Source organism: Acomys russatus, chromosome 6 (genome assembly GCF_903995435.1).
Source record: "Acomys russatus chromosome 6, mAcoRus1.1, whole genome shotgun sequence".
Classification (NCBI taxonomy): Eukaryota; Metazoa; Chordata; class Mammalia; order Rodentia; family Muridae; genus Acomys; species Acomys russatus.
Window position 1 is genome coordinate 70686985 of NC_067142.1, and position 25714 is coordinate 70712698.

At 41.1% G+C, this 25714-nt stretch overlaps 1 protein-coding gene across 2 annotated transcripts in view; it reads left to right on the forward strand.

The window, feature by feature from the left end:
* Wdr64 (WD repeat domain 64) overlaps positions 1-25714 on the forward strand; it is a 104996-nt gene that overhangs the window by 29998 nt on the left and 49284 nt on the right. For both annotated transcript variants that reach the window (XM_051148275.1, XM_051148276.1), the window contains exons 9-11: positions 8796-8875; positions 20208-20347; positions 23692-23818. In XM_051148275.1, coding sequence (XP_051004232.1) covers positions 8796-8875; positions 20208-20347; positions 23692-23818 — 347 coding nt within the window. The remainder of the gene's footprint in view (positions 1-8795; positions 8876-20207; positions 20348-23691; positions 23819-25714) is intronic.

Consider the following 25714-nt stretch of genomic DNA (forward strand, 5'->3'; position numbering starts at 1 on the left):
ACTCAGCTTTTAAGTAAATGAATAAGAATTAGAATTTTTTTATTTTGATTTATTCAGATTGCATCATGATTGTTATCCCCTCTCTTGTATCTTCCCCTTCCCACACATCCTCCATCTTCTGCCTTATTCCCCTCCCTTAGATCTCTGACAGAAGGGGACTTCCTCCCCCACCATATCACCACAGCCTTTCAGGTCTCATCAGGATACCCTGCTTCCTTTCCTCTGTGTACCCACAGGGCCTCCCTGCCAAGGGGAAGTGATCAAATTGGGCACAGTAGAGTCCATGTCAGAGGTAGTCCCCACTCCTCCCCCACATCCTTGGAGAATGAGCTGTCCATTGGCTATATCTGAACAGGGGGTCTAGGTTCTCTGCGTGCATTGTCCTTGGCTGGTGTAACAGTTTGTGCAGGCCTCCTGGGTCCAGATCCGCTGGCCTTGATGGTCTTCTTATGGAACTCCTGAACCCTCTGGATCCTTCCAAAGCCTCCCGCCCCCCCAATTCTTCCATACCACTTTCATCACTCTGACTCCCAGCATCTGTCCTAATCCCCTACTGGGTGGAGTCTCTCAGAGGACATATATGTTGGGCTAATATCTACTTATAAGTGAGTATATACCATGTGTGTCTTTCTGGGTCTGGGTTACCTCACTCAGAATGATCATTTCTAGTTCCATCCATTTGCCTGCAAATTTCAAGATTTCCTTGTTTTTAATAGCTGAGTACTACTATTCCATTGTATAAATGTACCACACTGTCTTTATCCATTCCTCAGTTGAGGGACATCTAGGTTGTTTCTAAATTCTGACTTTTATGAATAGTTGAGCAAACATCCTCATTGTATGGTGGAGCATCTGACTGATGACCTTACATTCTTTCTCTCTCTCTCTCTCTCTCTCTCTCAAGTGTCTTTTATGAAAGACTCACATTTTGTACTCATTACGTTGAAGCTGAAAATGTTTATTTTGGTCTATAATATTATCACATCGAGAAATGAAATGTAACAGCTTCACAGCACATTAACAATAATTTCAGCCCCTGGTACTGGATCAAGTTCCACAAATGTCATTTAGATGATGCAATTAATTAGAAAGTTTTATTTAGTTTCTGTAACATAATTAATTGCAAATGAGTGCTTGCTGGCATTTTATAGAAATGTATTTCTGAAACACAAACTAATTGAAAAATCAGTGCAACTGTATATCCAATTTGATTTTATTCTGTGCCAGCAATTCATAACATGGCCATGGAAGACAACCATGGGATTTGGATCCTGGAACCCAGGCTAGTGGTGGTGAGGGAATGAAGAAGGACAGACATATAGGCACATGTGCAATAAAGTTGGGATCATGTAGGGTTCCCTAATATGAATACCACAAAACCTTCGCGTGTTTATTAGCTGCAGCATAAGCAGAGGGGGCAGCTGGTCTTGGTAGGAGTCGCTGTAGAGGAGCAATCTTAGACTGTCAGCATCCAGGATGATGAGGACGATGCCTTTGCACACACTGATCAGTCATTCATAAACACCCATACACGGACTCTCGAGAAAAGCTTTGCCATTTCTTATTAGCCTGGGTAATATGGGTAATGGCGTTGTCTGTTTCTCATGGGCCAGATGGTCTTGGAGTCCTGGACAGGCCATGTCAAAATAAAAATTCACTCCTTCAAGGTTCCATCCACTCCCTACACATATGGAACCACAGCAGGCTCAAGTGGATGAAGATAAACTTGACGTTATCCAATTTTCCTTTCCAAGGAGAGCAAATTTGCAGCCGTAATATTACCTACCAGCACTGATAAAATGATAATCCCACCATGATTACTTCTAATAACATTTCAAAGGTAGGTATGATAGTGAGTGGCATCCAGAAGCACACATCTATTCTTAAATATATATATATATATGCAATCAGCACACCAGCATGCCAAGAGATAACCTGCAATGTCAAGCAGTGTGTTAAGAACCATAGCATAGTTTAGGAATACACACAGAAGTTCAAAAATGGCAGTGTCATGTGCTAGCTTTCTGCAAAGCCCACAGAGGTAAGGCATCTTCCATCATGAACTGGAGTGGAGGAATGAATAGATTAGTATATTCAGCCATGATTTTATCAATGAGAAAAGTTGCAGCAGTGAAAACAAACACATTGTGTCTGGACTTGGAGACATAAGATATTACATTTCTTCCTTCTTAAAGATGAAGGTATTCTTAATATATAGGGTTGTTCCCTATTGTCAATGATAACATGATAAAATAAAAACAAAAACTTCATGTTCTGGTTCCGTTTCTGTTGTAGTTGACAAATAACCTGATCAAAAGCAACTTTTTGTATTTTCATACTGTTCGGTGCCCAGCCTGTGAAATGGTGATCTCCATGGAGGCTGGGTCCTCCTGGAAAGCAATCAAGCCAATCTCCCACAGATGTACCCTCAGGCAAATTTGATTAATGATAATTCCTCAATTGATTCTAAGTTGTAGCAAGTTGACATTTAAACCTAACCAGGACTCTTAGCTGCAAAAATACTGGTAGGTTCTCGCCTTCCACTTAGACATTATCTCTTCAGAAACGATAGCATCAGTGTCTCAGGCCCCTGTGCCTTGTTGTTGAAGACTTCATCCACTGTATCCACTAAGTTACCTCACTGAGCTCTCAGACATTCTGTTATCTGACATATCATGCGTCTCTTCGGTTGTCTTTCATTGCTGGATAGGAAGTTAGGCTCCTAAGCTCATATTTAATCACAGGTCTTGGCGTACACCCCTGAAGACTCACTGCATCACTCAGCCAAACCCTAGACCTTTAACTCAGCAGAGCCCCCCACACCTCACCCCACACCCACACCCTTTCCAGACTTTGATCTGTTCTCTTTACCACCCACCTCAGTGACTCCTGCAAACATTCTCTCCCTGCACTCTTCACAGAATGTGTTATCCATCCTTATGGTACACAAATCTAGGGCCTCAAGGGAGATTTTCCAACACACAACAACCTTCAAATTTGTTCATGGTTGCCCTCACGTCACTTTTCTTTTTGTTACAGAGGATGAGGTATTTGATTCTTCATTGCTCAACTCCTTCTGTCTTGCAACTCTTCCACTCTGCATTTACGTGCTATAATGACGACATCTCTGGATCTGAGTGATCTTGTTCTGAGAAATAATATAGCTCAAACTGGCCTGGAACTTTCTATATAGTTGACACTGGCCTTAAGTTCCCAATCCTTCTGTCTCCACCTCCCAAAGGCTAGCATAATGAGCATGAACCACCACGTCCAGCTCTGAGTAATCTTTCCTGGCCAACAGTCTCCTCCTCATGATTATACAACGTCTTTTCTTCCCCCTCTAAGTAAATTTTGGAAAGATAACTCTATTCCCTGCCTACATTTGATGTGTCTACCTCCCTCTCTAGCCCTCTACATAGTGCCCAACCTGCTCCTGAAAGTCATCAAGCCCCGGGCAGGGAGCACTACTCACTGTACTCATGCGGAATCTTCTCCAGATTCTAACTAAAGTCCAGGAGTTTGTTTGTGTCTTGCTATTCACTCTTTATTCACGTGAACTTTCATGTTGTGTTTGGCCTCAGCAATGGCATTTTTCAGAGTTCCATTACCAACAGCTTTCTACTTTGCTGTCCTCATGCTCCTTGAAGATGATGGCCATCTTCACCAACGCACTCAAGTGTACGTGCTCATGAGATTGCAGAAATCATTCATAGTCTCTTGAATTCAGATGGTTATATGGAACCCACTGCTCAAAATATACCTACTGCACCATATGCGTTTTGCCTGCTGACATCAGTACTGCCCACGGGCCCAGCTGTATGCTTTGCGCCCTTATACAGCTCCATTCCAGCCTCTACATCCATCATCAGTCACTAATTTGTGTATGTTACCTCATAGACTCTCTTTGAATCTGTTTTGTGTTCTTATCATTCTCCCCACTACTCCCCAGGCTCTTTTCACTTGCTGTCCAGAAGAGAGCATCCACCCATCACAGTCACTTCTATATTTTGACATTTCCTGCACACAGCACTTTTGTGGACTCGTTCCTGAGCACCCCTCCTCTTCACCCCAGCCCTGTTGCCTTTTACTTAGCTCCCTGTAGCCCTGAGCTTCTTTCTCCTTCCTAGGGAACTCATGTTTGGAGGCTGAGATAGTCTTTCTAAGTTGTTTTTCCCAAACTTTAAGGGTCAGATAACACCTACCGTAGAGAATTATTCTGACTTTTCCCCAACTCCAGAAGGGAAGCTTAGCAGTCCTTTTTCACACACTGCCTTTTGTGTTTGTTGCATTTTAATTATGTTTTAAGTTATGTCTTCATAAGAAACTAAGATAAGTATTATATTCAACATTCTATTTTTGATTATTGCATAATAACGTAGATGACTTCCAAAGAAACTGTAGAGCAAGGAGCTAGATAGTCAATGTTTAGCAATTGAGGGGATATTGTATTTGAGATGCTGTTATTAGTCTTGGGAATTAATGATGAGAATGACTAGGTCCTTGGCCATGTGCAAATAAAGGGCAACGAGCACTACAGTGTAGATGTAAAAGGATGAAGGGGCAAAGCAGGCAGGATGGAGGAGGCAGTCTTGGGAAGAATCCTTGGAGGAGAGAGATGCTGTGTGTGCGGAGGTCTGAAGAACTGGTTACAGTATTGAGTGTGTGGAAGTGAGCAAATAGACACACTAAAGACTTGGCATTTGTAAATGGAGGTGAGAAGGAAGAGGGCGAGTTCTAGATTAGAGCCCCGCCTGGGAGAGAAGAGTTGGGAAATGCGAGGCTGGCTAGATAAAGCAGACGTGAAAATACGTGTAAACTGTGCTGGAGCTAGAATGTCAAACGCAAAGCTACAGGAAGACCACACCCCCCTCTGCACACACTTATATGCACACCTGTGTACACACACACACACACACACACACACACACACACAGAGTGTCTCACTATGTAGCTCTGGCTGTCCTAGAATTCACTAGACAGATCAGGCTAGACTAGAACTCACAGAAATCTGCCTGCCTCTGCTTCCCAAGTTCTGGGATTAAAGATGTGTGCCAGTATGCCTGGCTACTATTTTATAAATTTTTAACATTTACTGTGTGCCTATTATAGATTAAGTCTAGTTGTAATCACTAATGTGCTGATATACAAACAAACAAACAACAACAACAACAAACCCCAAAAACATACTAAACAAAACAAAAATAAACATACTAAAAACCCATTACAGGCAATTACAGGGTTTACTGTTGCCCTTGGCAACCCCCAGAGGTAGAAGGTAAGCACATATTGATGAAAACACCATATACTTTAGAAACAGGGCCCAGATGCCCTGGAACTAAAACTGACCTGAAAATTGCTTCTTCCTTGAGGAGTAGCTTTCATGGTGCTGTGAAAGCTTCCAAAGGAAAGAGGCAACTGACACCCCAACCCAGCTATGATACCCAGCTGTAAGGTCTATGAATCAGAGCAATGGGCAACATAGAACCATAGCCCTAAGGGTGCAGTAGTAGCACACATACCTTGAGAGTAACCAACTGGTCCTTTTTTTCTTCTCAAGGAAGGATTTCTCTGTGTAGCCTTGGCTGTCCTAGACTTGCTCTGTAGACCAGACTGGCCTAGAACTCACAGAGATCCACTTGACTCTGCCTCCCAGAGTGCTGGGATTACATGTGTGTGCCACTGTGCCTGGCTCCAACAGTTCTTTAATTTTTACTTAAGAGCCACTCAACAAGAATGAGACCACATGCAGGCCTGGAAACCTAGCCAAATACCCAGGGCTGGCAAAGTCATGGGTCCTGGAGGAGAACTTCCTACTACCACCACTTTACTAAGCCAGTACAACCCCTAACTTCTAAGTATTTGTCCTTATAGCCACAGATAAGTGTAGTCCTTTCCCTTATCAAAAAAAAAAAAAAAAAAAAAAAAAAAAACTTTTTTTTGCAACCAGAAATAATTACAGAAAGACCACAACCAATAAAAATGCAGAGTTATGGAGCCCAGTCCTAACAGATATATAATGTATAAAACAACTCTCATACCTAAGGCTCGGGGAACACTGAAGAAGAGGATGCAGAAAGATTAAGAAACAGAGGATCAGAAAACTTGCTGTGAGATTGTGTCTCCTAGGAATGTCATAACCCATGAAGTTATCACCAACATGACTGCCTAAAATGATCTGGACAAGGAAAACACCAGTAGACATGTCAAAGATGCTGGAAGAGAGCCCTCAACCCTTCACAAAGAACTAGAGGCTGCAGCCAAGGAATGCTGAGAGTGGGAGAAAGGGTCTTTCCGAGGATGAACACACAAATTGGTTTTCCAATACCAAACGGTCAGCCCTCAAAACACACAAAGAGCACTATACAAACAGAACAGGTTATATTTAGAAATATTTATGAATATACAAAAATGTATGTAATAACAATTAATGTAAAAGGAGGCCGTGAGTTTGCAAGAGAGCAAGAAGGACTGTAGGGGAGGGTTTGGAAGGAGAAAAGGGAAAGGAGAAACGATCTAATTGAATATAATCTCAAAAATAAAATAAATAATTAAAAGGACTCATTCTATTGTCACAGAGGAAGGCAGGTAAACAATATGAATTAATAAAGCGATGATGGCAATGAAGTAGCATTCAGGGGTAATGGAAGGCAATGTTTTGATAGGATGCTCAGGAGGGGCTGCTCTTAGGAGACCGTGGATAAAAGGAGATCTCCATGAATGGAGGACTGACTATTGCAAAGATCTAGACAAAGAGGTTCTTTTATCTCAGACCAGATGCTGAGGGGAAAAATGACAGTATAGCTATTGGGTTCTAGGCAAAAATTAGTAGTAAATTTTGTGTGTGGCGCAGGAGTATGTGGTAAGCTTATGAGAAGAGTTGATTTAGTACTATTTTCCCAGTCTTCTTTTACTTTCTGTTATCCTTATTTTCTATTCCATTCTCTCTCTCTCTCTCTCTCTCTCTCTCTCTCTCTCTCTCTCTCTCTCTCACACACACACACACACACACACACACACACACCTACATAATGTCCTGAAGAACTGGTCCTTAAAAGTCATAATAAGCAGATTATCTGGAAGGTTTAACTTTCCAAGCAACTGGTGCATTGTGGTGTTTGCTGCACAGAGCATCTATTTCACAATAGCCTGGAGTCTACCTTCCAGATGAATCCTAATATTTACCGTCTCTCTTGGACTTTGGTAGGTGGTAATTACATCTCTGCTGATTACAGCTAGAGCCAGGAAGCCAGGAGATAAAAATACTCAGACAACCGGAGCAAACAGGGCTCCTTGATCCATCAGATGTTCCAGGAACCTCTCCGCAGCCCCCTCCCCGAGTCTCTCTCTGTTTCTCTAGGGCCACTCTTTCTAAATCTAGAAGCTGAAGAGATTTCTCAAATAGTACTTATGATCACGTTTTCCTGGACCGTCATGGCCACTGGAGAGCCATCACAACATCACAGTTGGGTTCCTTCGTTGCTAATGCAACATGTTCCTATTTCTGCCATCTCCTATAATGAGTCCTCTGATGAAACTGTATTTATCCAAATTCATAATTGGTCCACTGGTACAACAGGAGTCAGCATATCTCCCAAAAAGGCAGGAAAAGAAACTCTCAAAAAAAGTAATTTCAGAAATAATTAGCATACTGGTTATGAGTTTGTGCAGAATTTTCAGAATTAGAGCTATATACCAGGAAGTTGGCAAATGCGTGCAATTGATCACCACGTCGCATGCTGTCCTGTTGTAGTGTTCACATCGAGTCTCTAACCCTGTCACCGCTTGGCGGTCTCCCTCAACTGAGCAAGCAGCTGCTGAACATTATTTTTCTTAGCTGCACAACTCAGAGGCAGAGTATTATAGTGGAAAGATGACAGTGTCATTCCTTAAATTTGCTATGGAATGGGACAATACAAGTTTCTGTCCCAACACCTAATATATGACTATTGGTTCAACTTAGCCTTAGTTTTCCCATCTGTGAATGGGAATAAAGACCTTTATAGACATAAAATCACTTAACTTAACCATGTGCAGTGCCTAGTTTGTTGCCTACAACTTTGAGTGCACAATAGGCTTTCATTCCCTTTTCTTGTTAACTTAAATGCTAAGGTACTTACAAAGGATCTTAAGAGGAAAATTGAGTATTATCACTGTCCCACACTGCTTTAAGCTTCATGTGCCCATATATCAAGGAGGAGTTGGAAAATCATGGCCCAAGGGACAAATCCAGTGGGCCAGCAGTATTCATAGCATTGAAAAAACTAAGAATGGATTTTAATATTTAGTTTGTTTTCCACTGCCGTTACAAGTGCCTGAGATCGATCGATAGAAAAGGAAAATGTGTCATTACGGCTCGCAATTTTGGACGTTCCAGTCCTTCGTGACTTGGCCCTGTTACTTTTGGATGTGCTCTACCATATCATGGTGGGAGGGGTGGTGGGGAGGAAGGCACATGGTGGAGGCAAACTGTTGCTCACCCAACGAAAGTCACGAAGCAAAGCAAAGAGGAGGATTTAGGCATCCTGATACCTAGGATTAGGCCCTGCCTTTTAAAGTCTCTACTACCTCTCAATGCACTGCAACTGAGGGTTAAGTCCTTAGCGCATGGGCTTTGGGGAAATACCCAACCTAAAACAGGGAACTGAGAGGTTCTGTGCCCCTGTAAGTATTCTGCTGTTATTTATTGGATTTACCATGGACAAGTAGATTTATAAACAATTTAGAAATGAGCCCATTACATAGAATCTATTTCTAAGCTGTATTTAACAGTTCACATCTAACTTTGTGTCTTCTAGGCCTGTCCGAGAATTTTCCATGCCACGAGGTGCCAACACTTTCTGCTACTGCATTAAAGCAAACGTAATTGTCACTGGAGGTAAGAGGGTGGTGTACACCATAGGATATTGTGGCTTTCCCCACAGGCCTCGCTTTGTGGTTTGTGTGGGCAGAAATGACTTTCTAGTATAATGTAAATGTTGTCTCTTCCTTTCGCTTTAGCTTTTGGACAGGACACTTTAACGATGCCTTCCTTCGGGGCTTGTGAAATCAAGCATCTTGGAGGAGAACCTACAACCACCACTTTTCTAAACCAGGATAATTTCTAACTACATTCTAAACGTTTGTCCTTACACCACAGATAAGGATAGTCCTCACCCCTTATCAAAGAAACTTCTCTTTGCAAAAGATGGGGGCCATTGCAGAAAAACACAGCCGGTCAAAAAGCGAAGTTGTGGAGCCCAGCCCCAGTGGAAACGTCTACAAAACACCCAACACACCTAAGTTCAGGGGACATTGAGGAAAAGGGGATAGAAAGATTCTAAGAGGCAGAGGATGGGGGAGTTTGCTGGGAGATGTGTCTCTTAGCAATGTCAGAAGCTACACCCATAGTCTCACCAACATGACTGCCCAAACATGAACTGAATCAGGAAAATAATAGACGTGCCAATGTGGAGATGGTGAAAGACTACAAGACCTCAGTCCCACACAAAGAACTACAGGCATCTAGGGAATGCAGAGAGAGGGAGACATAGTCTTCTTCAGGGAAGAACACACCAACCTGTTGTCCAATACCAAATAGTCAGCCGCCAAAACATGGGTATGAGTAACATTATTCAGACTGGCAAGATTGTGTCTAGAAACATATGTGTACAGACATATGCACACATGCATGTAAGAACAATTAATGAAAAAAAGAAACCAAGAGGAAGGAGAGATATATGGAAGGGTTTGGAGGAAGGAACATGAAGGGAGACGTGACGTGACAATATTATAACCTCAAAAATAAAAGAAAAACACCTTCCTTAGCCCAAGAATGCGAAATGAATTTCCCTCTGCTTTACTGCTGTGTTTCACAGTTTGCCTTTATGACTTCAACTTTTCTAGAATTTATTTTTCTGTGTGAGACCATGAGCTCCACAGTTTAAAAGGAATCCTGCGGTTCCTGTAAGCAGAATGACATTTGTACGTTGTCCTGGAGAGTTTAAAATCTTTCAAATCTCCAAAACATGTCTACGGTCAGAAAGGTCAAGAGCCAGGAGACAAAGACGACATCAGAGGCCAAGGGCAGAACCTTGAAGAACACCAACACTCAAGGGATAGCAAGGTAGATGGGAATGGTCCTTCACCAAGAGCAAGGGGAAGGATAAGGATGACAGAAAGCCTCATGGACAGGTGGAATGTGGTGTCATACTTTGGGATGTAGATTTCTGCTTGGGTCTACTGGGATGACTTTGAGTCTAGGCTGTGGAGTCAGGCTGGGTGTAAATCCATTAGTAGGCTATGTGATGGGCAGGTTACTCACCCCTTTAAAACTTCAGTCTCATCTTGAGTGGAGTTAGTAGTGCTACTCACTTATAGAGTTAATCATAATATTTAAATTAGTTCAGGGGCTGAGGGTGGTAATACACACCAGTAATGTCAACACTGGGAAAACAGAAACAGGAGGAGCAGGGATTTAAGGATTTCCTATGCTACAAAGGCCCCTGTCTCAAAAGTAATTCACTCGGCCTAGTGTCCCATAGCACAGCATTTAGTATTCACTTGCTGCTAGTGACACTAATAAGAAAAGTGGGCATTTCATATGGTAATATTTAGAAGTAGGACAATGAGTCAACCATCTCTGCCCTAAGTCTAGTTTTCTCTTTTCTGGACCACTGTGATCCCAGGCATCAGGGCATTCTTCCACTGGGCTCCCCCTCCCAAAGCTTTCACTAGTTCTCAATAGTAAGCAAACTGGGGTTATGGGGAACATTCCAATTCCAAGCTATAACAATGTCTAAGAATCAAACTGCAATAGATTCTGCCTCATCAGGGCATGCCTGGAATTAGATAACAATATTAACCTTTTGTTTGGTTTGGTTTTTCGAGACAGAGTTTCTCTGATACACAGAGCCCTGGCTATCCTGGGCTCTCTTTGTAGACTGGGCTGGCCTCGAACTCACAGAGATCCACCTGCCTCTGCCTCAAGAGTGCTGGGATTAAAGGTGTGCGCCACCACACCAGGCTAACCTTGCATCCTGTTCAAGACAACTTTTTTACGCAGTACTCAAGTAGCTGGTTTGACTTCTAAGATGTGAATGACAATCTCAACCACCCCTCTGTGTTCACACACAAAAGAAAGCAAAACTTTCCGGATAACAGTTTTAGAATTCTTTGTAAGTCTAGTTTGTAAATAGTTCTAGGGGAAATATTTTTGTGGAAGTTCTGGGGATGTCTTTACTGTTTGTAGACAAGGGTATTGGTGCCATCGACCTCAGTGTCAATCTGCTATGAAATCCTCAACAACAGCCCAGAAATACTGTAAATTATGGGTTTTGAGCTCTCATGGGGGCAACCAAATGTCGAGCAGCGTGACTGACAAGCAGCTAGTACTTTCGAGCAGGCATGACTTATTGAATGAGTGCCCACAGATGTGGAAGCTCTGTCAGTAGAAGATGCAAATTCTCAGTAACTGTAAACATCCCAACGCCGGGACAATACCCTTGTTGATTAGTGACTCAGCCATGAGCCTCTAAACTGCATGTGCTGCTGCTGACTACAAATGCACAAGCACTCTGGTGCCCAGCACAGCTGCCTGCTCAGTGTGCCAGGACACTTGATGAGCTTGGTAGAAACAGGAGCTCTTCAGGAAACAAAGATGTAAAACAAACACCCACCCATCCACCCACCCACCCACCAAGACTGGGTACCGACAAACAACTACAGCAGCAACAAAAGCAAACTTTTAAAGTTTCTAAGCATTATTTGTTGACCATCACACTAGAAAAAGCTAAAACAAAAACAGTGTTGTTTTTAATTTATCATTTCAAAAACTAAGTACATCATTTGCAATGTTCTGAAGATTAAAAAACAAAACAAAACAAAACAAAAAACCAGTCTCCCACCTCTGATAACTCAGGCACAGTGCATGCATTTTTTTTTTCATGTTATATCCTAGTGTTTTTATAAAACTGTTAAGGATGAGGAGCTATGGACCATCAGGCTGTGTTCCTAACCTTCACAATTTCAAAATCTAATGATCGGAATACGAGAAGTTCAGACAGCTCTGATACAAAGCTGAGTCTGAGCCAACAAATGATGGTGAGGACGGCAATGCGAGATATAAGTGAAGCACTGTATGTCTCAAGAGCTCCATAGTGTGGCTTCCCGTGGCCTTTCTGCTCCTTCTGGTGGCACCACACAAACTGCATCCATAGAAGCAATAGAACCTCCGCCGTGAACACAGGCAAAACCCTGCTCAAGAGGCTGTCGTGAAAACCATCAGATGTGTCGCCGTGTGATCAATGAGCCGCTGGTACTTTTCACCACACACATTCTTTTGGTAGAGACTCTATCAGTAGAAAGGGCAAAGTCTCAATAACTGCAGACATCTCTTCCTCAGAGCAGCACCTTATTGACTAGTGACTTAGCCAAGAGCCTTTGCTCTATGTCCAGCATATGCTGCTGGTGACTCTGGCACAAGTCCTCTGCTCTACTTTATGAGATACACAAGCCACAGACTGTCGTCCACGGAGAGGGAGCCTTACCTCCTCTGGGAATAGTAACACCTACTTCGGGGATGCTACAGTCACTGTTATCAGTATTTGTGGGCCTGGGGTACAGAATTTGGAACATGCCTAGTAACAGCATGCTTCTTGGCTGTTGCTGGTGAAAAGCAGAGAGGGAGAAATGATGCTGCGTTATCAGAATTTGCTCTGAAGCGTGTACTGAGTCCCTGAAGGTTTCCTTGTTGCCATAACAATGTTAGCTTGCTCTCTACTTTCCTTGAAGTAACCTTGCCTTCCTAGAGTTAAAACGCATCAGGATAGAGTCTTGAAGGATCATCATTTTATACAGGAGGAAATGGAGGCTCCTGCAAAGAAAATTTGCCACAAAGCTGTGCAGCTAGTCAGCTAGTGGAGCTAAGGTTGAGTCAACCATCTCTGTCCTCAGTCTAGTTTTCTCTTTTCTGGACCACTATGATCCCAGGCATCAGGGTATTCTCCCACACCATCCTCTGTGATCCGAGCCAGCTCATTTCATCCAAAGTGATGCACTGGGGCTGAATGACGCACAGCAGAGATGAGTTTGCTAAAAGAAGAAAAGCCTGTCTTAGAAAAAAGGAGAGAGAGAGGAAAGAGAGATTGAGTTAAATGGAAAATAACACAACAGGGAATCAATTTCATATGACCCATAATTTATAATATAAATGGTATAAATAGTACACTATATCAAATATAATCATCTGATTATTCATATTTGCATTTGCCTATGAATAAATTTCTCTCTAAATATTTCACACTTACCTTCTGGCTATATTAGATTATAAACACTTCAAATCAGGAATCATACTCACATGTCTGTGTGGAAGCTTCTCCCACGTTCCCCAAACTTCTTATAGAATGCATTATACAGAGCAGGGACTTAAAACAGTCAGAATCTGTTCAGTTAAAGGTGTATGAGTTCATTTATTCCCCCCCCCCCCCCCCTCTCTCTCTCTCTCTCTCTCTCTCTCTCTCTCTCACACACACACACACACACACACACACACACACACACACATACACACACCAAACCTGTAGTTTATGTCATTGCACCACTAGCCCAAGATACTCCATTAGAGAGCTAATAAATGATACACCCAATTTCAAATTAAAGTGGAATTACAGTACTTACCTAGCAAGCAAACATGCACCTGTTCTTTGTCAAGCATCACCACAAATGACAGGTCCAAGGCTCATCATATAAACAGCAGAAAAACAGCTACAATTATAGGATTAGTGCTGTGGAAGACTGAGGCCCAGAGATCATGGGAAAAACTTTTAACTCCAACAGGGACCAGGAAGAGAGAGCAGGGGAAGCATTGGAGAGGAAATGCCAGGGTTCAGGTCAAAAGCATTTGACTTGTTCTTCTTCAAAAGTAGACTTTGGGTCAGATGGCTCATTAGGTAAAGGCGCTTGCCTCCAAGCCTGCCAACCCTGAGTTCAAGCTCTGGGATGCTCCTAATAGAAAAAGAGAGATAATTCTTATAAGTTGTCCTTTGACCTCAACAAATGTACCATAGCACACACATGTTTCCCACCCCACACATATACACATGTGCACACAAAATCAATATGTAAAAATGTTGTAATTTTAAAGTAAATATTGGGGAAGAGTAATATCTACAATTTTTGTATCTTTACAAATGTAGCAAATTTCCATGTAGGTAGTAATTTTCAAGAAAGTTTTATTATTGCTCTTAACATATAAATGTAAAAATGCCCTGCTTATCTGTCCTTTATTAGTTGATGGCTGTATTAATAAGATTGAGCTATCATAACAACAAAACATAGATTATATAGCTCAAACAACATTTCATTATCTTAGAGTTCTGGAGGCTTTGAGTCCAAGATCAAAGTATTAAGATGGTCACCTCCTAGTAAGGGCCATCATTGTGGTGTGTCGGTGGCCTCGTGTGCTGGGGAGATGAGCAACTGCCTGGTTCCTCTTCTTTCTTATGAGGACCGCATTCTTATGACCTTCTGTAAAGCCGTCTCCACATCGCTTTATTCCCAAACACCTCCACATTGATGGTTATTGCTTCAACAAGGATTTTTGAGAGGGCACATTTGGTCAATAGAAAATAGCCATCTGAGTCCTGGCTTTTCAGCCTTCTTCTCATACTACGCCAAGATCTGAGCACCTAAACAAAACAATTAACCTTCACAAAGGAACTAGATGAGCATCCAACAAAGGCTCTGTTTTTTAGTTTGATGCATGTTCTCCCTGACACCATCCTTTGACACTTAGCACTTAACACCCCAGCTGTGACTTCTCAAAGCCACCTAGTGGAACACTCCAGTAACTGCTTGATGAGTTTACTGTGTGTTCCCTGGTAGGGTACCACCATACGCCAGAAGAGGGTGCTGTCCCAAAGAAGAGTCAATAAATAAGCATTATGGAGTAGGATGGTACTTTGACATGGCACTCAGTTCTTATTTTAAAGGATGGAAGTATTCTGGTATATTGTTGAAGAACTGGATTGGGAGAGAATGAAAAGGGTAGAGAAAATGCTATAATTCTTTCTTCTCGGGTCCCCGACAAAACAATCAGAATCACTGGAGCATCTGTATCTATCATTCTTGGCTAACCTATGAATATCCAGCTACCAAGTCACCCAGTTGTCTCCCATACCTAACTGGCTCTTTCAGCATAGACATGCCTGCTTTAGCAAAAGTTCTAGCATTTGTAGGCAAGTCGGTCCTGTGGGTGGCCAGATACATGCTAGCAGATAAAGTGAAATAGGCAAGTTAAATTTTAGGATTTATATATAACTGTCCTTTGGTTATGAGAACCTGACTAGAACAAGGTAGAAAGAAAGAGTGGTACCCAAAGGATCTTTTCTGATTTCCTCAAGCAGCCAGAGGCAGGTGTGCACACACACTATGAAAACACACAAATATATGCTTGAGTGTTTTCATTTATCACACACATATGCACATGCATGCAGAGGCTCATTAGTTTTGCACCACATACAGATCTTCTCTTCCTAGGCACCCAGTTAGACTGTCTTGCCCAGGTTCCTTGCAGTTGGGTGGTCATGTACTAACGTTCAGTGAGTGAACTATGCGAGCTAAGATTTTACATGACTACGAAGAAACATTTTATTGTTTGTGTCATATTATTTTGGAATTTATTTGCTCAAAGCAGCCTTTATTATTTGTACAAATGCATGGCTATAATTTGTGTTTTTAAAAAGAGTAAACTGTAATGATTTTTAAAATATAGATTTTTTAAAAAAAAGATATTGGATTTTTTTATTTCACAAATAACTCATTGAATATCATCCTGGAAGCTGAGTCATGAATATCAGGGAATTCCAAGATGATATATTCTAGAAGTTGTAGGATCCAACATTCTTATAAGAACTGAACTCTTACGGAGTAAATTATTTAAAATGTTAAATTGCTCAGTTTAGTGATTTAGATATGGTGTGTTTGGAATCATAGAAAGTGGAATAAAGGAGTTGGGGTGGCTTCATGCAAGAGCACTTGCTGCAGAAGCACAGGGAACTGAGTTTGCTCATTAGAACTCATATAAAGCCAAGGGCAGTATCCTTTTAGCTGCTTAGCATTGTTCATACTTTAAATCTCAGCATCCATGTGCTGGTCAGACTGCGAATCTACTGGCCTTATGATGCGGTAGAAGCATTTAGGAAAGGACTTGGCAGTGTGTTTTAAAGTCATAAACATGATTTAATATAGTGTTTCCATTCTAGAAACTTACTGTTAACAACTAATCTCAAAAACAAGTGTGAACATGCAAATGGGCTGTGTCTTGCAGCATTGGTGAATAAAGTAAAAGAAAATTCAGCTTAAATATTCTGTGCATCGTGCACGCTTATAATTTTAGGACTGTATAATGCTTGTGAGAAATTACATGCTTTCAGAACAAAAGAACCAGACACTGATATTGAATCAGACCTTACAGGATGCATTCCTCACAGCATACTGGACATTTACATCCTGTTTGGAGAAAGGGGTTGAAAAGAAAGAAGGGGGAAAATAGAAATATATAGGGAAGATAGAACAAAAAGTAGATTAATGAATCTACTCCTCAACTTAATGCCTCAATTGTCATTCACAAGGTATTTTTAATTCACTGGTATAGAATTTTGTATAGAGAGGCAAAATAAGTTTAATTCTAGATTATTCTTCATTTACATTATGTATATTTCTGCTCTAATATGAGATATTGTACCCATATAGCTCAATTATAATACAAGGTTTACTTCCAATGTTTTGAAAGTGCTATAGCAAGCTGTTTAGAAGAAATAAATTATACAAATTAAAAGTTAGTAGACTAAATCATGGTCATGTCAATTGCTAGTCTATTCTTACCACAAGAACATATATCTTAGGTGCAGCAAATAGATATGACTTGATAGAAAGGTAAGGAAGGTTTGGTAGAAAAGGTCTTCAAAAACCCTAGAGACATGCAGAATATGGCATTTAAAAATGTTTTTAATACTCTAAAGATTCATTGATAATAAGATAGGTTAACTCCTGGCAACACCCAGAGTACCTCAAAGAGGATGATGAGCATCAAAGAACCTCCTTATGGAGATGGCTTCAAATGTGGCAAACAAGGCACTGGGCAAAAGGTCTTTATCTCTACCACAGACAGAATTCCCCCTTAAAAAAGGACAAGCATGGATGCAGGCAGAGTCGACGGCCAAATTATGTCAAGACAGGGTAAGCAAGTCCTCAATAATTCCTGCCTCACAAATATGTCCGTCAGATATATTGGGCCAGAAGGCTGAAGAAGATGCTCTAATGTTATAGAGAGTTTTGGGTGACTATTCAGGTAGAAAACTGTCTCTGTCATCTTTCCATTTGGAAAGCCACTAACCTGCACTCCCAGCATACTCAGGTAATCAAGTTTATTCCTTCTCAAGTCTCTGAGGGAGCTGAAGACCAGGTGGCTTAGTTTTACAACGAAGCTTAGTTGTGTAGGGGTTAAGATGTTTTTAGGTCTAGATAGGTGTTTTAAGTTGATAATGACAAGATGTGATGGAGATTGATTTACATTCAGAAATTTAGATGCACCAAGATAGGAAAGATGTCTTCCTCATGGCTGTCAAATACAGATAGCCAAAACACTAAGGATGTAACAATTATATAATTTCTGATTGTGTCATGGTTCTTCTTGCTATAGGTAATATATTGTATATATGTGTAATAATATAAATTTATATGTAGAAGAAAATCTGGAACCAGAGAACAATATGTCCTAGACAATGGTTAAGAAACTATGAACTATCAATGGAAAGTTATTTAATTATATAAAAAAACAAGTGGTCTTCCATCATTTGTAGCATCATGGACAAACTTGAATATATCATGCTGATGAAACAAGGCAAACATAGAAAGACAAATATTACACATTCTCTGTCTATGGGAAACCACAAAGTTGATCTTAAAGAGAGTAGATAGTGGATACCCAGGGCCTGAGCAAGGGAGGGAGGGATGAGGACAGATGGTTGGTGGTTAGGGCCACACAGTGGGATGCCTTGCAACATTCTGTTGCATAGTAGGGTAAACTATGGTTGAAATCAATTAATTGAATAGTTTAATATTAGGCAGGATTTTAAAATGAAAGCAATTAATTGAATATTTCACAGTAGACAGTATATATATATATATATATATATATATATATATATATATATATATATATATATGTTCATTAACACATTTCTGAGATAAAAAGATATTATCCTGATCTAATCATTACATCCTGTATATAAGTGTTGAATGTTATAACACACACCACACATACATGCAATTACAGTGTCAGACGACAATAAGAGTGAGTAGCCATGCACGGTGAGACATACCTGTAATTCCACACTTGGGAAGTGGAGGCAGGAGGGTGGTGAGTTTCAGGTAAGTCTGCACTACACAGTAAGAGCCTGTCTCAACAATTAAGGAAGGAAGAGAAAAAGAAGGAGAAAGTTTTAAATGTAGAGAAACTGAAATTGCACTTAAAATCAAAATCATGGTAGCTTGGAAGTTTATTACCAGGGAGACATATTATTAGACCCTGTCTCATCAACAAAATATAATGGATGTAGACATAAATCCAGAGATCATATTTATATTTAAAACATTAATAGCAAACACATGAGGACATGAATTCAGATCCCCAAACCCCACTCAAAGCTGGGAGCAGCAATGTCCACCTGTAAGCCCTGGTGCTGGGGCCCAGAGACAGGCTGGTTCCCCAGACTCCCACCCACTTCTGAAAGGATGAGTTCCAGGCTCAGGGACAGACCCTGACTCAAAACTAAGATGGAGCACACTTGATGAAGACATTTATTTGAACTTAACCTCTGATGTTCACACTGACACATAGTGGTTACACACACACACACACACACACACACACACACCCCAAAAAATGTTAACAATGTCTTCCTATACGAAATAGAATTAGAAATTGAGGCTGGGTGGGGGCAGGTTAGGAAATTTTTTTTTTTTTTAACAAAACTGTCACCCTTCTATACTGTTTCATTGTTTTACTATGTACCAGATGATTTTAACAATTAAGAGACAAAAACTATGCTATGATGGTAATTACATATAAATTGCTTGTGCTTGTGGCTCTGTAGGAAAAAGGAAAATGGGCAAATAAAAGGCAGATGATTTGTTCATACTAGAGATTATGAGCAGTTTGCCTCTCCCCTTGATTTCTTTTATTATTATAACGTTTGCATAATTTACGGCTGTGAAAAACAAAAGACCAGCTGCCTGAAATATGTTTTGCAAGTAAATAAAGTATAAATAATGGATTAATGCATGGCAGAGTAAGGAAGTATTGAATCAAGAAAAGTACTCATGAAATATTTATGAGAATTCACATTTGCATGTGAAAATATGAGAATCACAGTCAGATCTTAGACAAGGCTAATGCCTCACAAGTCACTCACAGAAGGACACCTATAAGGAGATGTGGGCTGTGGCTTATTAGAAAAAATGATCAGTGTCACAGGCCTAGAGGAGGGGCAAAGGGTGAAAGGGGGGGGAGGGAAAGGGGGGATAACAATCGGGATAAGATTGGAATAAATTATTTAAATAAAAAACATTAAAAAGAAAAAGAAACAAGAAAAAAAATGATCAGGATCTAACTGATTGGGAGATACTTTTCGTGGCGGTGAAGTTTAGTGGTCAGTTTGCCCTAACCTGGAATCACTTGCAGGAAGACCTCAGAGAGGGCTAGGCAGGCTCCAGTTGGCCTCTGGGCATACCTAGGCAGGCTCCAGTTGGCCTCTGGGCATACCTAGGCAGGCTCCAGTTGGCCTCTGGGCATACCTAGGCAGGCTCCAGTTGGCTGCTGGGCATACCTATGAGGATTGTGTTAATCGATGTAGGAAGCTCCCAGCATGAAGTAGACTACGTCAATCCCCACAGTAGAAAAGCAGAGGAAGCTACATGAACACAAGCTCATGTGCATTCATTTGCTATTGCCCTTGACTCCAGGTGTGTTGTGACCAGCTGTTCTCAATTCCCTGTGCCCTGAAGCCCCTGCTGGGGTGGGCTATAACCTGAAACTGTCAGTTAAAATGAACCTTTTCCTCCCTAAGTTGCTTTGGTCCCAGGGTTTCACCACAATAACCGAGATAAAAACATGGTTAATCTTAGAGCGCTTGAGAATATAAGGCCTCTGTCACTGTCATCCTTTCCAGGAGATGATAAAGTCCTCCGGCTGTGGCACCCCAACATCAGCACCAAGCCAGTCGGGAAGCTGGTGGGGCACATGTTCAGCATTATAGAGATCGTAAGCAATGAGAAAGAGCAACACGTCATCAGCCTTTCCTCCGCAAAGGTAACAGGAAGAAAATAATAGAATCCAAACGAAGCTGTGTGTTTTTAAAGTCAAGCACATGGAGGCTGAGCCTAAACATACATAGATACTTACATGTGGACCCACATGTAGCCTGAGCTGTCCATTGGCTACATCTGTATAGAGGGCCTAGGTCTAGTCCTTGAATTGGTTCCTTCTATTGTTTCTTCTATGCCTGAGAGTCTCGCTTCCATCACAAGCATCTTCTGTTGGTGATGCTTGTGTCTGTAGTTCCTGTTTTCTTCTCTGTGTTTTCCATCTCCAGGATTCCCCATGTCTGTGCTTTCTTTATTGTTTCTATTTCCATGTTCATGTCTCACAGATTTATTCATTTCCTTCACCTGTTTGACTCTATGTTCCTGTATTTTTAAAAGGATTTATCTATTTCCTCTTTTATGGCCTCCATCATCTTCATATGATTGGATTTAAGGTTGTTTTCTGGCGCTTCAGCTGTGTTAGAGTATCCAGGATAACTGGGCTCTAGTGGAGCCATATTTCCCTGGCTGCTGTTGTGTTTTTATGTCAGCCTTTAGCATCTAGTTATTATAGGTTTAGATGCTGATTTCTGAGTTTATCTTTGTTGGGTTTTTTTGTTTTTCTTGTTTTTTTTTTTTTTTTTTTTTTGATATTTTCTCCATGGTTTCTGTTCTCTCTCTGTCTACTGGCCTGAGTAGCCTGGAGTTTTCCAGGTCCTGTAGGGTGTCTCCTCTGGTGTTTTGTAACCTGCATGGTCCTTGGGGTGCCAGCTACTCTGTTTCTAAGGTCCCTAATACCTGTGTGACCTGGGGCACCCGGTGCTTACAGGCCTCCAGGAAAGCAGTCCAGATGCTAGGCTGGAAAATGGAGTGCAGGAGGGGGGGGTGCAGTTTAAGTCTGATAGGTGTGTTTTACAGAAATATGGGTGTTAAGGGCTTGGAGCAGGATCTTACCTGTTTGTCCCTGGTGACTGCAGGCCTCCATAAGTGGAGATCAGGGTATGGGGTGCAGTCTACCACTGTTGGGGGTAATTTCAAAGAAATTAGTGGGCATGGGGTTGGGGAGTGAGGGGCTTACCTGGTGTCCCTGGGTCTGGCAGGCCTCCAGGAAAGCATCACCTTTCTTTTTTAACTTGAAAATTATCACAGAGGGAAAAATGTGAGAAAAAGATAATAAAATTAGCAAGCCCACTTAAACATTGCTAAGAGATTTATGTGTATGTGAGTGTGTGTGTATGTGTGTGTGTGTGTGCGTGCACATGTGTGTGTGTATAGCAACTCAGTAAACAATTTTGCATTGAACTCCTTATAAATACCATGTAAGTACCTGCCATCCATGTATAGCTGTACATATTCCATTTGTACTTACCCCAATTCTCAAATGTACCATTTGTCCATGATGATGTCTCTCAAAGGGGTTTTATCACCTCACACATTTCCAGGCTCCTCACAACGTAAAATTATGTAATCCAATGAGTCAGCCCAATTTGATTCAGTAATTAACTTCTTGTAGCTATTGGGTAAAGTTCAGAAAGGCAGGTAAAACCTCAGACTCTCTTAATCTATGACGGATGAATCTGTTCCTAAATTGCTCAACCCATCTAAACGGTACTGTGGTTTTAAAGATGGACTCTAATGATGATGTTTCACTGTGTCACCCTGCTCATGGTTTCCATAGAAAGAGTACTTAAGAGTGCAGCATAATGACCCATCCTCTCCTGTCACCTGTCTGTACTTTGTTGTGATAGTAATAGCATTTCCATTGGTCACTGCACTTGAGTGAAGCCCCTGTCCCAGATCCCCAGTCACTGGGTGCACATGAATTCTGAGTGAGTGTCTTGTTAGTGTTGCACCTTTAGGGACGAGGACACTGTACTGTCTTCTATGAATCTGAGACTAACTCCTAAAACTCCAATAGTCTGTCTACTGTGCTCTTTCTGTAACAGACACTCATCAAGGGGGAAAGTGGATGTATTAATGCCCTTGACTAATAACTGTCATGAAGCTTGACAGAAGAAAAGCCAGAAGTCATTACTGAATTGGAGCATGCATTTTTTTGGAATACAGAATGCTTAAAGTCTCAAACTCCCTTTATCATTACTTATTAGCTGCTCCCTACAGAGGGTTGCAGGCAAAGACTTTCTCTTGTGCTTTTCTATGATATTTTGTGGCTAGTGACTTTAGTCCCCCTTTTTATTCTGAACGTTTAATCGTCTTCATAATTCAATGTTTTTCTCAAAGCTAAAAAAGTCCTTTTTTAAAATAAATGATCGCATTCCCAATTTTTTTGAAAAAAATCAGCATTTTTACTTATACTGATGCCAGACCACGATCTTTTATATAATTTATTTATACTCACTGTACAAGATTTAATCATGGCTTGTAAATGTGCCACTCTGTCACCCCAAAGAATTGTTTAGTGAGAGTGAGACTCTCCTGTGCTTGTCCCTTAAACCAACCCAACCTCTTTCTAAAATGCTTTGTTTTCGTTTTCTTCCTAAGTTTCTCCAGGGCTGACTGGTTTTTGGTAGGCTCTCCCAAGCTTTGCTCCAGCACCTTCCCAAGAAGACTGCAGCCCCTGGGTAGAGCTGTTGACAGAACACAACAGGCACCGGTAGAACCTCATCAGTATTGGTACTCTTTTCTCTCAAAGGCACTAGCATATTACACATACCCAAGCATGGCATCTCCATGCGTCTGTGCCACTATATTTCCTTCTCATTTATTTCCCCCTTTACGTCCCCACAGTTGATTCCCTGTCTTCAGATGCCCTTCTCTTCTGTTAGTTTCACTAATTCTAACTTCCCTTAGCATTTCTACTTCCTCCCTCACAATACCCTTTTTAGCTTTATGATCTAGTGACACACATATAAACACACACTTTCAATTTAAAGTCTAGTTTCCATATAAGAGAAGATGTGAAGTATTTTTTTTCTCAGTCTGGTTTATTTCACTTAATGTGATTTCCAGTTACGTCTATTTTCTTGTGAATGCCATAACTTTATTTTTCTTGATGGCCATACAAGTTTCTATTCTGTATGTATAGCACACCTTCTTTATCCATTCATCTCCTAATAGACATCTAGACAAGTTCTGTTTCCTCAGTATTGTGAATAGTGGGTAAAAGTCTAGTGAGTAAAGACATACATTTAAGCAGTGCTTTGTAGCTGGTCACTCTGCATTAACAGACAATATGGGAACCAAGAACTCAGTTGACTCAGAGCACCTCTGAGCTCCCAGTGTAAGTCTCATTCCACTACAAGCTTATTAGAGCATAATTCACTTTAAAGAATTAACTGTCCTGAGTGAGAGAAACAGTGTATAAGCTGGTGAACTCTGCTTACTCCCCAGGTCTTCCGAGTGTGGGACATACAGACTCTATCAGTACTGCAAGTCTTCCACGATAGCCAAGGAGGGCCAGGAGACATGCAGATTTACTCCATGATATATGATGCCAACCATGGCATGCTTATTACAGGTATGTGTACCTAAAGCATCATAAATTAATGTCATGTCTTTTACTTAAAAAAAAAAAAAAAGATGGCTCTTGAGCACCTGCTATGAAAACCACACAAAGAAAATGACTAACAATGGTTCATGACAATATATTTATTTCAATTTCTTATCATTCTACGTGAGTTAAAGAAATATACAATCTTAGTTTTATGAAAATGTCAGTTTAGTTCTACAGGATGATGATCCTAGGAGTACATGGCCCAGGTGAAGCAGATACGGGTGAAAAAGCTGTTAGTGTGTCTAGGGTCCCTGGTTTGACTTTGGGCTACAGTAAATTGGTACTTTAGTAGTATGTACCGGCATGAATTTGTTCTCTGAAGCAGGACAAGTCTGATAAGGAGTTGGTCACTCTGTAAGATGGGTACAGACCTTCTCAACTGCCTTTGCTTCTAGATAATGAGTCACAGAAAGGCCAGAATCCAGGAAGATAGGTCCTGAATACAAAGCATTGGTGCCAAATTGTTTTACGGATTTTTTCTGACAGCTACACTAAAAAGACAAAGAACCTTGTTAGGCATTTAAGTTGGCCACCATTTACATGCATGGCCTTTAACTCTTAGAAGAAAAATGGTTATATTAATAGAATCTCTACTCTCTGGAGCACTACGCCAGAATTGCTTTCCCCAAGCATATTACCGCTGACCACCTGCTCTGAGTTCTTGGGGGATTAATTAAGGCAGGGAAATGATTGGTGCTGTCTCTGTTGGAGAACATAATTATTTTTCATTTTGTGTTATTTATTTTTACTGGGTTATAAGTAAACCATCACTTCATGCTCAGTAAATAATTTTCTAGCTTGTAAAACAGAACTTAGTCCCAGCTATGAAGGCCTCTCCCCTATTTGACCTGCTCTGAGATTAATGTATTCATGATTACACATAAATGTCACCTCTTTACACCAACACTCGCCTGCTTGATTATCGTGTCCAGAATCTCCATCCCAATTAGCATCAGCGTAATGACGGTAGCATCCCAAGACAGAGAAAAAGACAGAGAATAGAAAAGCTGAGCATTCTTTCCACTGTTCTATACTTTTGGTGATGCTCCTACTTGCAAAAGCACCAAGCTCTGTGTATTGTCTGATCATTAAAAAGGACAGCCATCAGCTTGGCACCAGGGTTACACCAAGTGTATTAATTTGTATTTAGATGAAAGTGACATCATGTAGAGTAGTTTTCAGGGCTATGAGGACAAGAGCACTGCACTCAATGCTTGGCATAACACATTGTCACTGTCAGTGCCATCGTCACAATGCTGCTGATGATAACTATTTGCTGCCTTTTTACTCTTGTCATTCATCTGCACAGTCACACTTTGAGGCCGGAATTGTTGAAGTTTTACAAATGGCAAAGCCAGACCTCAAACCATTCAACTGATCTGTAGAACATTGAAACAGAGGTGAGATTCAGTCTCGGAACTTCTGACTCCTGAATCTGCATTCGGTCTTTTTCCTATGTTATTTCAGTTATCGTAGCACAACTAGTCAAGAAGATAGAAGAAGATCGGCTCTGCACATGCAAATCTAGTTATGTTAACTGTCACTATCAGGTGGACAGGCTTATGGTGAAGCTCCAAGTGTGCCTCTGAGAGCCTGATGGCCAACCATTTACCACGTTGGAGGCAGCGGGATTTGAATTGAGTAACATTGCCCGATGAACTAGCTCAGTCTTTGGCATATGAATAGGCTATATCACAAAATCTAAACACTTAAGGAAACAGTTAGTAAATTCTGCTAAGCCTTTGAGAGTTTCTTGGGAATGATTTGAGAAAGTCACTGAAGCATCCACAGTGGCAACTTGATGGCCACATCCATGAAGTGGGAAGCAGTTTCCTATTCTTAGAAGTCTTGCTTTTGCTT